The sequence below is a fragment of the Echiichthys vipera genome (genome assembly GCF_963691815.1).
Source record: "Echiichthys vipera genome assembly, chromosome: 14".
Taxonomy (NCBI): Eukaryota; Metazoa; Chordata; class Actinopteri; order Perciformes; family Trachinidae; genus Echiichthys; species Echiichthys vipera.
The window spans coordinates 3,780,741-3,795,594 of NC_139839.1; the positions used below are offsets into that span (position 1 = coordinate 3,780,741).

Genomic DNA, 14,854 nt, shown 5'->3' on the forward strand with positions numbered 1-14,854 from the left:
TGGGCTTTTGTAAAGCGCTTTTGCACATGTACGAGCACGAGCGTGCGCACATGTATGAGCACGAGGCCTACGGCGGTTCTGAAGGTCATTTCCTGTGCGCCTGTTGGGACGTAGAAAAAAGAGGTGGGAGCATGCGCGGACATTTCAAACAATGGCGGCGAAAGGTTCACGTTGGTGTGATGCGGAGGTGGAGTGTTTACTGCAGATTTGGTCGATGAAAAGATTCAAAAACAGTCGACAAGACGCACAAAAACTCCGAGGTCTACGGAAAGATTTGTGAACAAAGCCACGCATCGCCATGACGTCGTCAATGCGCGGGACGTGTTACGGCGTGATGACGTATAGGCAGCAAGAAGCATTCGCCGAGGCCCAGGGTGTGTGAGTACAAACGGGCCTGGAGGGGGGGACAAGGACCCTAAAGCACGGGGCACAGGACGGACGCACAGTGGGAGGGCGCCCTTATTCGGTTTCTTTGGAAACACACTTTAAATCTGGACCATATTTGTCTGCACAACATGATTAATGAGCCCAGCGGCGGGTCCAGCAGGGTTGAGGAGGTTAATGAGGAGGAGCTGAAGCGTAAACCACTGCTCATGTTAATAATGCACAAATTTGGGGATACAGATGAAAATGCGATACACCTGCTGATAGGATGAGACTCCTCTGGCTGGCCATGTTAACAAATGTGGACATTAACAGGCTGCAGTGGTGAGGTGGAGACAGGGACGAATGTGCAGATATAGCACATGCAAATGCCTAATGACGATTAACAGCTGGATACTTGACCCGGGTGAACTTGGGTGTGTTTTAAATCATTGCTTTATGGCCTAATCTGAAGGGAAAGCTATGCCATAAACAGAAATATAATAGGCCTATATATATATATATATATATATATATATATATATATATATATATATATATATATATATATATATACAATATAGTCTGGAGGAAAAGTCTGAGGTATGGAAGCATTTCAAACAAGTGCTGGGCACTGTGACAACACATGTGTGGGCTTTGTCTGGTGCATTCAGTGCGGTTCACGTTTTTTCATTCAGGGCGCCCTCCCACTGTGCGTCCGTCCCGTGCCCCGTGCCCCGTGCTTAAGGTCCTTGTCCCCCCCTCCAGGCCCGTTTGTACTCACACTACCTGGGCCTCGGAGAATGCTTCTTGCTGCCTATACGTCATCACGCCGTAACACGTCACACGCATTGATGACGTCATGGCGATGCGTGGCTTTGTTTCCAGATCTTTCCGTAGACCTCTGAGTTTTTGTGCGTCTTGTCGACTGTTTTTGAATCTTTTCATCGACCAAATCTGCAGTAAACACTCCACCTCCGCATCACACCAACGTGAACCTTTCACCGCCATTGTTTTAAATGTCCGCGCATGGTCCCTCCTTCTTTTTTCTATGTCCCAACAGGCGCACAGGAAATGACCTCAGAACCGCCGTAGGCCTCGTGCTCGTACTTGTGCGCACACTCGTGCTCGTACACGTGCAAACGTGCTTTACAAAAGCCCGCTCCTAGACGTGGTACGGTTGCACTCACACTGGTCAAATGAACTAGACTTTAGCCTTGAAACATGCTTGGGCACGGTGCGGATGGACAGTGTGAGTGCGCTCTCAGAGTCTGTTTTCTGGTCCTGATCTAAGCTGTGGTTTAAGTTGAGTTAGCCTTCCTTAATTGGTTGTGCTTGGTTTTGTTTGTTTCAAAATCAAACCAACAATCAAGCACAAGCTGAGCACACTAAATAGAAAAGGGTCTAAAATAGGAATCATTCAAGCTTATAAACTACAATTACCTGAACAAAGTGACTCAGCTTGCCTGTTCAAGGTTAGAAAGGGGCTGAATTACTTAAGTAGTAGCCAAGCAGTTGAATTAACCCGCATAAATATCTCCACTTCTCCAGGCGTAGAGAGCTGACACATGCAACTTTCTTTATGCATTAAAAAACTAACTTGAGCTCAAAACAACCCATTTCATTAAAATCTTGGCACATCCAGCAACCCCCCCCCCCCCTCCCTTTTGGGACTTGTGCCAACGGCCTTTAAGAGGGAATCCGCACACATTAAAGTTCACAATGGTAAAAAACTTTCCCCCTGCTGCTTCACCTCAAACAACTTGTTCATGTTTGAGAAAGAGAGAAATGAAGGAAGGAAGCAGTAAGTTGTGGCGTTGCAGCACAATATGGCCGAACAGAGAGCCTTCCTTTTTGTTTGTCATCGTGAAAGTGCACTCCGAGGCGAGCCAGACTCTCCTGACCCCCTCTCCTTTTATCAGAGATGAGTGCTGATAAACAGCGGCTCTCCATGTCACCCAATGTGTCGTGACAAGACGGCCCACGGCAGAGGCATCACTTCCAGAGTCATCGGATCTGAACACACACACTCCGCGGCAGGAGGTGCTGACATTTCCCATCAAGGCATCGGCAGAAGACGAGCCGACACTGACAGCGACAACGAGACCTGGGACGTGGAGAGCGGTGAGACCTCAGAGCTGGCAGGAAGCAGAGGCTGAGGTCAGGATGTTGCTGCGTTCCCTGTGAGGCGCAAGCAACCATCTAGCTGCCGGTGATGAAGCCACTACTACCGAATGTGGGTCACTCTCCCTGGCTTCCGCTGTGCTTTCTCTCCCCGAGCCTTTATTTGGAGCCAGGGCATTTGAATACTGCATGCTGTTCCAATGGCTCTGGAGTACTGCACTGTTTCCAAGAGCCTCGTACCGTGCACATAGATGAGAATACTATGAATATACCGTAGCTCATGTGTGTACTGCAGCAAGGCTGTGTTCACTTCAGCGAAAATGTCAATGAGTCAACAAAATCTCAGTCGGCATTGACTACATTTACATGCATGTAATGATCTAACTGCTGTTTAAAGTTGTATTCAGGTTAAGCTACTTACACGACCCTTTGATATCCTGCAAAGTCTCCACATGAATAAACCAATGAACACAACATTCATGGCTGCCTACCGGCTGCAGCTCTTTGGCGAAGCGAGGTCGGTTCAAAAGGAGAGGAGATATAAAGTATTTCATTTGTGCTTGTGTTGAAATAATAGACTTTAACATCACCCGATGGTTTGCTGACTACCATTTTGAAGCCAGAAGATTGGCATTGGGCGCTAAGTCACTGTCATATCTACGGCGCTGCGCTAAGCTAGGGCTAAAGAGGGAAGATTTGACCAATTTTCAACGAGCTGACGCAAATCTATCCCTGGAGTTTTGTCGGAGGGTGAGCGGGGAGCTCCCGGCGCTGTCACCGCTCATCTGCATGTAAAGCAGTGACGTAGAGCTGTTTGAAAATCAGCAGTTTCCGTAAGCTATCAGCTTGGTTGGCAACGTGCAACGACTGAACCCAAAAACAATCACAATCAACTCTGATGAAGTGAAAACACACAGACCATAAACTCATTAGGGAAAAGGTTTCCTGAGGTAAAGAGAAGTTTAGGCTCATTTTCTCATTGACTTCTAGACAATCAGTCTTCTTTTTGGAGCCAGTGGAGTCTCCCCCTGCTGGACATTAGAGAGAATGCAGCTTTAAGCGGAGTCTCCTCCTGCTGGACATTGGAGCGAATGCAGCTTTAAGTGGAGTCTCCTCCTGCTGGACATTAGAGCGAATGCAGCTTTAAGTGGAGTCTCCTCATGCTGGACATTAGAGAGAATGCAGCTTTAAGTGGAGTCTCCCCCTGCTGGACATTAGAGAGAATGCAGCTTTAAGTGGAGTCTCCTCCTGCTGGACATTAGAGAGAATGCAGCTTTAAGTGGAGTCTCCTCCTGCTGGACATTAGAGAGAATGCAGCTTTAAGTGGAGTCTCCTCCTGCTGGACATTAGAGAGAATGCAGCTTTAAGTGGAGTCTCCCCCTGCTGGACATTAGAGAGAATGCAGCTTTAAGTGGAGTCTCCTCCTGCTGGACATTAGAGAGAATGCAGCTTTAAGTGGAGTCTCCCCCTGCTGGACATTAGAGAGAATGCAGCTTTAAGTGGAGTCTCCTCCTGCTGGACATTAGAGAGAATGCAGCTTTAAGTGGAGTCTCCCCCTGCTGGACATTAGAGAGAATGCAGCTTTAAGTGGAGTCTCCCCCTGCTGGACATTAGAGAGAATGCAGCTTTAAGTGGAGTCTCCTCCTGCTGGACATTAGAGAGAATGCAGCTTTAAGTGGAGTCTCCTCCTGCTGGACATTAGAGAGAATGCAGCTTTAAGTGGAGTCTCCTCCTGCTGGACATTAGGGAGAATGCAGCTTTAAGTGGAGTCTCCTCCTGCTGGACATTAGAGAGAATGCAGCTTTAAGTGGAGTCTCCTCCTGCTGGACATTGGAGAGAATGCAGCTTTAAGTGGAGTCTCCTCCTGCTGGACATTAGAGCGAATGCAGCTTTAAGTGAAGTCTCCTCCTGCTGGACATTAGAGAGAATGCAGCTTTAAGTGGAGTCTCCCCCTGCTGGACATTAGAGAGAATGCAGCTTTAAGTGGACATTAGAGAGAATGCATCTACTATAAATGTTCTACATCTGTAGAGTTTAAGCCCTGAACGCATCAAGATGCACTTCCCACGACCACGTTCCTCCAGCTGATCCAGAAATCAGAAATCTTTTGACAGTACACAGGAAGGCACTGAGTTACGACACAGTGTAGAGCACATGCGGAGACAGATGTTTAATAAATGCATAGGCAGAACAGATGCGCGGCGATGAGGAAGTGCTATAAAGACATCACACGGCACTAAAATGATTCATTGGCCAAAGCTTTGTGTTTAGCGGGGAAACTGCTCATGTGGCCTTGACGCTGTGACACATTGTCCCGAGGGCCACGAGTGACAGCAGAGTGAGAACACATGCGTATGTTTAGAGATGAATGTCGTGAGATCTGAGGTTTATTCGCTAGGAAAAACAAACCAGCTGCAGGTGGAAATGAAGAGCACAGTTTACCAAGCTAAAGGCTGCTAATTGGTAATCTCTGAGGGTTCATCACTCCCAAGACCCAGGACCAGGTGGAGAGATTAGATCTCCACATCGGCCTGGGAACGCCTCAGGATCCCCTCAGGATCCCCCAGTTAGAGCTGGTTAATGTGGCCCAGGAAAGGGAAGTTTGGGGTCATCTGCTAAAGCTGCTGCCCCCGAGACCCGACCCCGGATAAGAGGCTGAAGATGAGATGAGAGGAGATGAGATGCTAAAGTCAGTTGAGCAAGTGTTGATGTGAAAATGAGGGATTCCTTGAGTGACATCAACAAGTGACTGATTTAAACCATATGTCAATTATTTACGTGCATTATCTGGCTTATATACTTATAAACATATATACCAGTACAGTAGATTCTGTCTATACAGTACAGACGCCACATACATGTGTTATTTGTTATTTACCATGGATTTGTGTCTGGAGCACTAGGCTACACTAATTTCTCTGCAATGTCTTTAAATCATAGCTCACCAAAGATTATAGCATCTTTGATATTTTACCAGATATTATCAGCCATAGTGACCAAAGAACGTGCTTAAATGTGTCTTTTGTTTCTGCAGATTTAACAAAAGTCACATTCAAGCACTTTCAAACATTTCCTGTCACTCTTTTAATGAACTCTACTTAAAGATGCAAAACCACCTCAAAAAGATGCAAAACCACCACAAAAAAGATGCAAAACCACCACAAAAAGATGCAAAACCATCACAAAAAGATACAAAACCACCACAAAAAGATGCAAAACCACCACAAAAAGATGCAAAACCACCACAAAAAGATGCAAAACCACCACAAAACGATGCAAAACCACCACACAAAGATAAAAAACCACCACAAAAAGATGCAAAACCACCTCAAAACGATGCAAAACCACCTCAAAAAGATGAAAAACCACCTCAAAAAGATGCAAAACCACCTTAAAAAGATGCAAAACCACCTCAAAAAGATGCAAAACCACCACGAAAAGATACAAAACCACCAAAAAAAGATACAAAACCACCACAAATAGATGCAAAACCACCACAAAACGATGCAAAACCACCTTAAAAAGATGCAAAACCACATCAAAAAGATGCAAAACCACCACAAAATGATGCAAAACCACCTCAAAACGATGCAAAACCACCTCAAAAAGATGAAAAACCACCTCAAAAAGATGCAAAACCACCTCAAAACGATGCAAAACCACCACAAAAAGATGCAAAACCACCTCAAAAAGATGCAAAACCACCACAAAAAGATGCAAAACCACCACAAAAAGATGCAAAAACACCTCAAAAAGATACAAAACCACCAGCGGCTTCACTAACTACGTTGTTGGTGCTTTGTTGTGTGTGTAGGGACTCTTCTCATGCTGCTGCAGAGGTTTGCTGTTATTTTCAGTGTAATTGTACTGAATGACCTACAGCTGTGTGACCGATTCACACACACACATAAATACACATGTGCACAAACAGGATCTATACACATTTATTAAAAATGTGTGAGAGTGAAGAGGCTGCCACGCAACATCGTACCCTGAGTAGTTGGCGTTTCGATGCTTTGCTTAAGGGCACATCGGCAGTGCCCAGGAGGTGAGCTGACACCTCTCCAAATCCAGACTCTGTGAACTCGGAGTTGAACCGGCGACTGTTCGGTTCCCCTGCCTACAGAAAGCGTCAAGAAAAGAAGCTCACGCTGAAGAATACTATCAGTCTGCACCCTGACAAGCAGGGCGATGCTCAATAACATTAACTCCAGCGACGCATATTATTATTATCACGTTGCCATGGTAACCGGATTTGACACGCTGCTACCCCCATCACGCAGCATGACATGCACTCGTGCAGGCAAACAGCGCACATTTCTGACAGCGCTGCCGTGGCCGCGGGAAAGAAACTAGGGCAGATTCCACAAGTGGCCGGGCCCTGCCCTCCGTCTGCCCGCCCGCCCGCCTGCCTGGCACGCCATCATCTGCAATAACAAGTCAAAGATGTTCAAAGCGGGAAGACTGAGAAGGAGGAAAATTGATAAAGGCAAAGGGAGAGTCGGAGGAGGAAGAGGAGCTCTTTCTGATTTATCTTTAACGACGCTCCTTACTGCATCTTTAATCGTCTTCCTCGAAGCGCAGGGACGACGGCCGACAGTCGGCTACCAGAACTCACAACCTATCGAGTCAAGTCACTCAGGAGGTTCGAGCTGGGCTTTATTCTTCCCGCCCCGTCTCCTTTTTTAACTCTCCTTATTCTCATCCCTGCGAGGGGCTCAAAGAGGCGAGAACTGCTGTGGTGAACGGATGCTAACATGGTCAGCTGAATCTTTCAGGAGGCGGGGGATATGAAGCAGCGCTGCGCTTGTACTACAAAGCCTCGCAGTAACTTTGTCACACGCTTTGACTGGCACACTCCCTCTGCAGCCCTCTTCTATGAGTCAGTGAAATATCTTGTAATCTAGATGCAGATCTCGAGATGAAGGCGTACATCAGTACAATGAGAGAACACTGTCAGACACATGTAAGGGTAAAGAACCCCGTCGGACTGAAGCTGGGTGTTATGGGGATTAGATTCAAGATTCAAGAAGCTTTATTGATCCCGAGGGAAATGATTGTGCAACAGTTTCAACACAAAGATGGGAAAGGATCAGAGTTACAATAAGCATAAAAATATAAATCAAACAATTAACTAGATGTGACAGAGTGCAACCGACATTGTGGTTAAGCGTAGGTTTATACAATATACAACTATACGCAGCGTGCAGTTTGGCAATACAGGGCGCACTCACACTGTCCTTCCGCACCGGGCTAAAACAGGTTTTGCGAGTAAAGTCTAGTTAGTTTGTCCAGTGTGGGTGCAACCGCTCTGCACCTAGCTGCAGCCAGCTGGCCGTCCACGGCCCGTTTGGGTGAGGTGGGCTTTTGTAAAGCGCGTTTGCACATGTACGAGCACGAGCGTGCGCACGTGTACGAGCATGAGGCCTACGGCGGCTCTGAGGTCATTTCCTGTGCGCCTGTTGGGACGTAGAAAAAAGAAGGAGGGACCATGTGCGGACATTTCAAACAATGGCGGTGAAAGGTTCACGTTGGTGTGATGCGGAGGTGGAGTGTTTACTGCAGATTTGGTCGATGAAAAGATTCAAAAACAGTCGACAAGACGCACAAAAACTCTGAGGTCTACGGAAAGATCTGGAAACAAAGCCACGCATCGCCATGACGTCATCAATGCGTGTGACGTGTTACGGCGTGATGACGTATAGGCAGCAAGAAGCATTCTCCGAGGCCCAGGTAGTGTGAGGACAAACGGGCCTGGAGGGGGGGACAAGTACCCTAAAGCACGGGGCGCAGGACGGAGGCACAGTGGGAGTGCGCCCTTAGTTAGATCACAAAAAGATGAGTGACACTGGATCCTCCGTTCGACAGAGGGGGAGGCTTAAGCAGTGTAAATGATTCGCTGACGGTGTGAAGCCAAATGCTCGGGACTTTGAAGATGAAGGGTTAGCACTCGAGCATGGTAACAAGAAGGATGACTCATGGATGGAGAGTGTCTTTAGATGTGCACCCACAAACCAAATCCATAGCCTTCATTTATGGATTCTTACCTGATTTCAGCTCCTCCTCAGCACCAAAAATGACATCAACTAGCGAGAAAAGGGGGCCGACGTGGTCTTTAGTTCAGCTTTTTAAACGCTATTTGTTCTTTAAAATGAAAGAGACTGAATGTGCCGTAACTTTCCATCATCATTCGCTGCCGAATGCGTTCTCAGGTCTTTTGTTTGCAAGTAACAAATGTAATCACTCCACAGCCGAGGAGTCTGCTTCCTTCTGTTGATTATTCATGAAATCACACAGAGGCGCCTTGCATTTAAAAAAATAAAGGTGGTAAATGATTTGAGTTTAACACAAAAATGCTAATCAGTGTTTCATAACAAATGCTTGGTTTTCTCTGCAGAGAAACACACTTGTAGGCTGAGACGGGGCGAGTTTGTGCTTTAATCACCAGACCAGTCAAATTACATGTTAAAGCAGAAGTAAGGGCGCACTCACACTGTCCTTCCGCACCGGGCCAAAACAGGTTTTGCGGGTAAAGCCTAGTGCATTTGACCAGTGTGAGTGCACCCACTCCGCGCATAACTGCGGCCAGCTTGCCGTCCACGGCCCGTTTGGGAGAGGTGGTCTTTTGTAGAGCGCGTTTGCACATGTACGAGCACGAGGCCTACGGCGGTAGCGGTACGTGCGCCTGTTGGGACATAGAAAATAGAAGGAGGGACCATGCGCGGACATTTAACAACAACAACAATGGCGGCGAAAGGTTCACGTTGGTGTGATGCGGAGGTGGAGTGTTTACTGCAGATTCGGTCGATGAAAAGATTCAAAAACAGTCGACAAGACGCACAAAAACTCCGAGGTCTACGGAAAGATTTGGAAACAAAGCCACGCATCGCCATGACGTCATCAATGCGTGTGACGTGTTACGGCGTGATGACGTATAGGCAGCAAGAAGCATTCTCCGAGGCCCAGGTAGTGTGAGTACAAACGGGCCTGGGCCGCGGGGGGAGAGGGAGGGGGGATAAGTACCCTAAAGCACGGGGCGCGGTGCGGAAGGACAGTGTGAGTGCGCCCTGACACTGAAGCTTTTAGGAGCTTTGTATGTTTCAGGTGGAGCTGCAGTGGCAAAGTATATGAAATGAAACCTGATCTAAAGATACAATAGTGCTGCATCAGTTGATTTGATGTTATCAATGATGTTAACGAGCAGTTGGACAGGTGTACCTAATAAAGTGGCCGGTGAGTGTACTGTGGCTATCATTGATTAGCTCGGAGCAGTACGGTGAAGGCATTCAAAGGTCTTTTTTAACCACTAATGCTGCTGAAAATAACAGCAAACCTCTGCAGCAGCATGAGAAGAGTCCCTACACACACAACAAAGCAGCAACAGCATAGTTAGTGAAGCCAGAGTTTAATTAAAGAGTGTTTTAAAGACTTACCTACTGGCCCCTGTACCAGCTCCTCTCATAGTAAAGTCCATTACAGTGGATTACCAAAGTCAATCCCAAAGGAAGGAGCCCATTGGTGCTTTGTTGTGTGTGTAGGGACTCTTCTCATGCTGCTGCAGATGTTTGCTGTTATTTTCAGCAGCATTAGTGGTTAAAAAAGACCTTTGAATGCCTTCACCGTACTGCCTCAAGCTAATCACTGTTAGCCACGTCCGGCTGTTAGCGACTCTGCAGGATTTCACCTTTAATGGTTGCTACATGTAAAAAGAAAATGTCTCGATGGCTTATTTAATGCATGTAGGTGCCAAAAAAGACCATGGGATGATTTTACACTGGAGTGTCACTTTAATAGTGATTCCTCGCAGTGAAATGTCAGCAGTCACTATTAATAAAACGTTTCCGCGGGGAGGATTCATACTGGTGTTCCCTCGGAGCTTATTGAGTTATTGCGGCTTAATTAATACCACGCAAAAACCTCTGAATTTCAGTCTGTCAGAGATTCAGTTGAGATTACAACCCTCATGTTTACAGTGTGTTTCATCACCGTCGCCGTATCACGCGGTAACATCGGGTTCCTTGTGTGTCTCTTCTCCCCGCAGCCTTCATGCCTACGAGCAGAGGAGAGAAAAAAGTTCCTTCCTCAAGCTTTGCCGAGTGCAAACAATCATTTATTCTCTAACCCTGAATATCGTGTCGACAGCCGAGGAGAGGAAAGAAGCGCGGGGACCGGAGAGAGTCGAGTGGAGCCCCGCGCTCCCTCGGCTCCGTTTCTACAGGCAGAGGGTTGAACTCACAAATGTGAATTATATTATGTGCTGTAACAGCCATTTACGGTCCTTCTGAGACGCAAGTCTAATGTCGGAAAATATGGAAATCAATACTGACATTCAGAGGAAATAGAAAATATTGTAAAGTGGAGATGGCAGAGTTGAGGGAGCAGTCGGGCTCACTGGACGTACAGTTACATCACCTCCCCTTCTTCTGTCTCCGCCATCAGGCTTAGCTCCGCCCAACATGATTGTGATTGGTTTAAAATAAATACCAACAAGACAGGCTGGTCATTAAGTAATAGACTTACTATCTCATATCATCTCCTTTAAATAATATCCGTTCACTTGTCTTTCCTGATTGAAATAATCCCCCTAAAAAGTCATAGTATAGTACAGAGTTCTGAAACCTTTACGATCAAAGAGCCATTTTCCCCCGTTCCACCAAATAAAATGTGTCCTGAGCCACACAGCGTATAAAGTTTTATTTATAGTTACATGAAATATACAAAAAACTACAGGTTTCATGGCTAAAGCCTAGTTCCTTTGACCAGTGTGAGTGCAACCGTACCGCGCCTAGCTGCAGCCTGCTTGCCGTCCACGGCCCGTTTGGGAGAGGTGGGCTTTAGTAAAACACGTTTGCACGTGTACGAGCACGAGGCCTACAGCGGTTCTGAGGTCATTTCCTGTGCGCCTGTTGGGACGTAGAAAAAAGAAGGAGGGACCATGCGCGGACATTTAAAACAATGGCGGTGAAAGGGTCACGTTGGTGTGATGCGGAGGTGGAGTGTTTACTGCAGATTTGGTCGATGAAAAGATTCAAAAACAGTCGACAAGACGCACAAAAACTCTGAGGTCTACGGAAAGATTCGGAAACAAAGCCACGCATCGCCATGACGTCATCAATGCGTGTGACGTGTTACGGCGTGATGACGTATAGGCAGCAAGAAGCATTCTCCGAGGCCCACGTAGAGTGAGTACAAACGGGCCTGGAGGGGGGGACAAGGACCCTAAAGCACGGGGCACGGGACGGACCCTAACCCAAATGGATATGCAGAGACTATGAGTATCAATCCATCCAGTCAGGTTATGAGTAGTAGTAAGAATCATTCGTAGAGAGATGTGACATGAAGAGCACTAATCAGTAATAACATCGGTTCACATGTGGGTTCAGTTTGTTTTCTGCTGCAGAAATACCACATGAGCACGGACTACCGCAGTGTGCTGCAACAACACGGCTGTTCAGTACCTCCAACGCCACAGTTACCTGGTCAAACAGCGCCGTGCTTTTGAACACAAACTGCTTTGAGCAGCAAATTATTCACACACTCCTGTCCTGAGAGGAAAAAAGAAACCTCTGCATGTTAAGCCGCCACTTCAAAAAGGTGAAGCGTACAGTGCCTCTACACTTTAACCCCGTCTTCTCCTTCTTTATCTCACCTGCCTTTAATTACTGCCGGCACATCACTGGGCTCAGCGAAGGAGACATTAATGAGAGGGATGAAATATGTGATTATATGCTCATTTGGCTCTTTAGACCGAAAATGAACATTAATGGCATTAAGCTTGCGTGCTGGAAAGCTGGAGACGGTGCCTGAATTGCTGTTACATAACGTTGGCACCGCTTACGCGACGATCATATGCCACCCTGAAATGTCGCAATTAATTTTGAGGTTATGTGAAAACCTTTATCTAATTACACTGCTGTGAATGAGGCTGATTATCAAGACTGTAATGAAGACATCCAGCGCTGTGATAATTGCTCCATCATGGAGGGCTGTTTGGACATGTAAACGCTATATTTCTTACTTATATGGCCACTGGGGGCTTTGGAAGATGCAGCGTTCACACTGCACAGCTTTGTTTACATGCCGTCCCACAGCCTGGGGCCTCAGCCTTGGACAAATTGCAGATGATCACGTGTGTGCATAATTATAAAGGGAGATATAAGACTGCAGTTCATGACAGGAGGGGAATGACTAATGTTGGCTACCAGGAACCAAGCAAATCATTTATTCATCATAACTCATGTGTACACGATTGCATGGGGAACTCTCAGGACGGGCTGCTGCTGTGCATACAAACAACTTGATCACATGTGGTTGGTTTTTTTTTTCCATGTGTGAAGATAAACACATTAAATGTGACATTCAAGATGGATGAACTTCAATCAGCACAGACACAGGGTGCAGCGTTTGATCAGTATGTTATGTAAAGGAGACCTACCTGAGGGTGAACTGCTCCACGGTGGAGTTGGGCATCAAGTAGAGGAATATTTTGAGGGTTTCCCCGGGCTTCAGGGGCTTCTCGGGCAGCCGGAGGAACATGTTCTTGTCCAACTGCTTGTCCACCAGCAGCTGCTCTTGACTGGCCTGGTACAGGCTGATGCTGCCGATGCGCAGCAGGGGGTGCTGTGACAGAGGTTCTCCCCTGGAAGCACCACCACCCCTGTGACCTGAGCCTTCACTACACTCCCCATCCGGATTGGGTCCGTGGAGTGTGTAGTAGAGCTCAGCCTGCAGGGTCTCACTGGTTAACCCATCCAAGAGCCCGTCAGTGGAGCCTTTCCTCCGACCCAGTGGGGCTACATTGGTGTTGAACCAGGACGGAGGAAGGTCCAGCTGGGCCAAGCACTGCGCCAGGTTGCCTTTCATGCGGCAGGAGGTTTTAATCTCACGGACATCCCGGAAGGCGTGCAGACGGACGCAGGGCAGCTTGTCCTGAGCCTTGAAGTCGTCCCAGTCGCGGCCGGCGATGTAGAAAAACACCTGGACTGTGGGGTTGTTGGAGAAGACCCGCGCCTGGACAATGAAAGCCCTCACCTTCCAGTTGACCGTCAGCTGGCCGGGGATATCCAGAGGACTAGCTGGCTGGAGCAACTCCTTGGACAGGGCCTGGTCCCGGGCAAAAGGCCCAAAGCTTATGTTGATGGCAGGGAGGTCTTTTGTCTGGAAAACCACAAAACTCTCCGAGCGCTGCAGCGGGTGTCCAGGGCTGGGGCTGCTGCTGCTCCTGCCGCCGCCGCCAACTGTTTGTCCTGTGATCTGAGCCTCCCGCAAGAAGAAAGCCAGCTGTGCATTGGACATTTTGAAGTTGGCGGGAAGGTACACATTGGGGGGCGAAGGACTGGCTGTCATTGCTGAGGGGCTGAGGAGGGCATCCGAGCTGGTGGGAGATATTTTGCCTGCAAGAGCTGCAAAGAGAGGAAGGAGAAGAGAGAGGTTGAATACAGGAATACACACATGAATAAATGCAGTTTCTCTGTGTTTAAACAGAAAGAGTACAGAAAGACAACATGTGAGGAAGGAAGAGACACGAGGAGGAGGAGTCGGTGGATCAAATGGTGAGTGAGGTATAAGGAGGTGGCCACAGGGGTCTGCTCCGTCAGCCACGGAGAAGGTCAACACGCTAATCAGATGATATCTGCTCGTTACATGTGAAGCATCCAGAACACGGGCTGCAGGGCCAAACATGTTGATCACATTTCAAAAGGTGCACGCCGTGTGATCTTTATACGGGATTCAACAACGCATCCAGTCAGTGTTTGGCTATTCAACAAGCTGAACTCACACAAAACTCTTTCAAATCTAAGACACAAACTCACAAAGGAGGTGACGGCGAGCCTGAACTACAGAACAACACAAGAAAGAGCAGTGCACACACTGTTACCCGTCGTACCGCACCGCAACAACAACATCAACAGCAGCTAAGTCACGTCAGTGGAATCAAAGTTGGGCAAAAACCGGTCGCAGAACAAACTGAATAAATGTGACATACTTATCAGAATTACCCAGAGCTGAGCACAAACACACAGTTGCCTGTCCCCGTGGTCCAAATCATAGATTAAAAGTCCCATATTCCAAATGGTTGTATCATTGAAATCTCATCCTTTAAATGTGGGAAAATCAAGAGGATCTCTTTGAGTGGCCCCCGAAAAGAAACAGCATCTTCAAAAGGTTCGTTACTCAGCGGGAACTCCACTGAAGTTTCCCTTCTTCTTGTTGTTTTCTTTTTAGTGGGTCTCTTTTTAGCAGATCTTTGTCATGAGCTGCAAAAAGAAGAATAAATGAGGGTGGAAAGCAAAAAGAAGCAAAAAGCAATATTCCCCAGCAGTTCTTCACTTGGCCGTGTTCTTGTGTCTGGCTACAAAGGGTCCGT

The 14,854-nt window shown here is 47.3% G+C and overlaps 1 protein-coding gene across 1 annotated transcript in view; it reads right to left on the reverse strand.

Moving 5' to 3' along the window:
• Nucleotides 1-14,552, reverse strand: part of tmem132e (transmembrane protein 132E) — a gene marked incomplete at its 5' end in the record, with an annotated part of 154,192 nt that extends 139,640 nt beyond the window's left edge. Inside the window, 2 exons of the mRNA XM_083927561.1 lie at nucleotides 12,923-13,889; nucleotides 14,474-14,552. Coding sequence (XP_083783687.1) covers nucleotides 12,923-13,889; nucleotides 14,474-14,552 — 1,046 coding nt within the window. The remainder of the gene's footprint in view (nucleotides 1-12,922; nucleotides 13,890-14,473) is intronic.
• Between the last annotated feature and the right edge of the window lie 302 nt (nucleotides 14,553-14,854).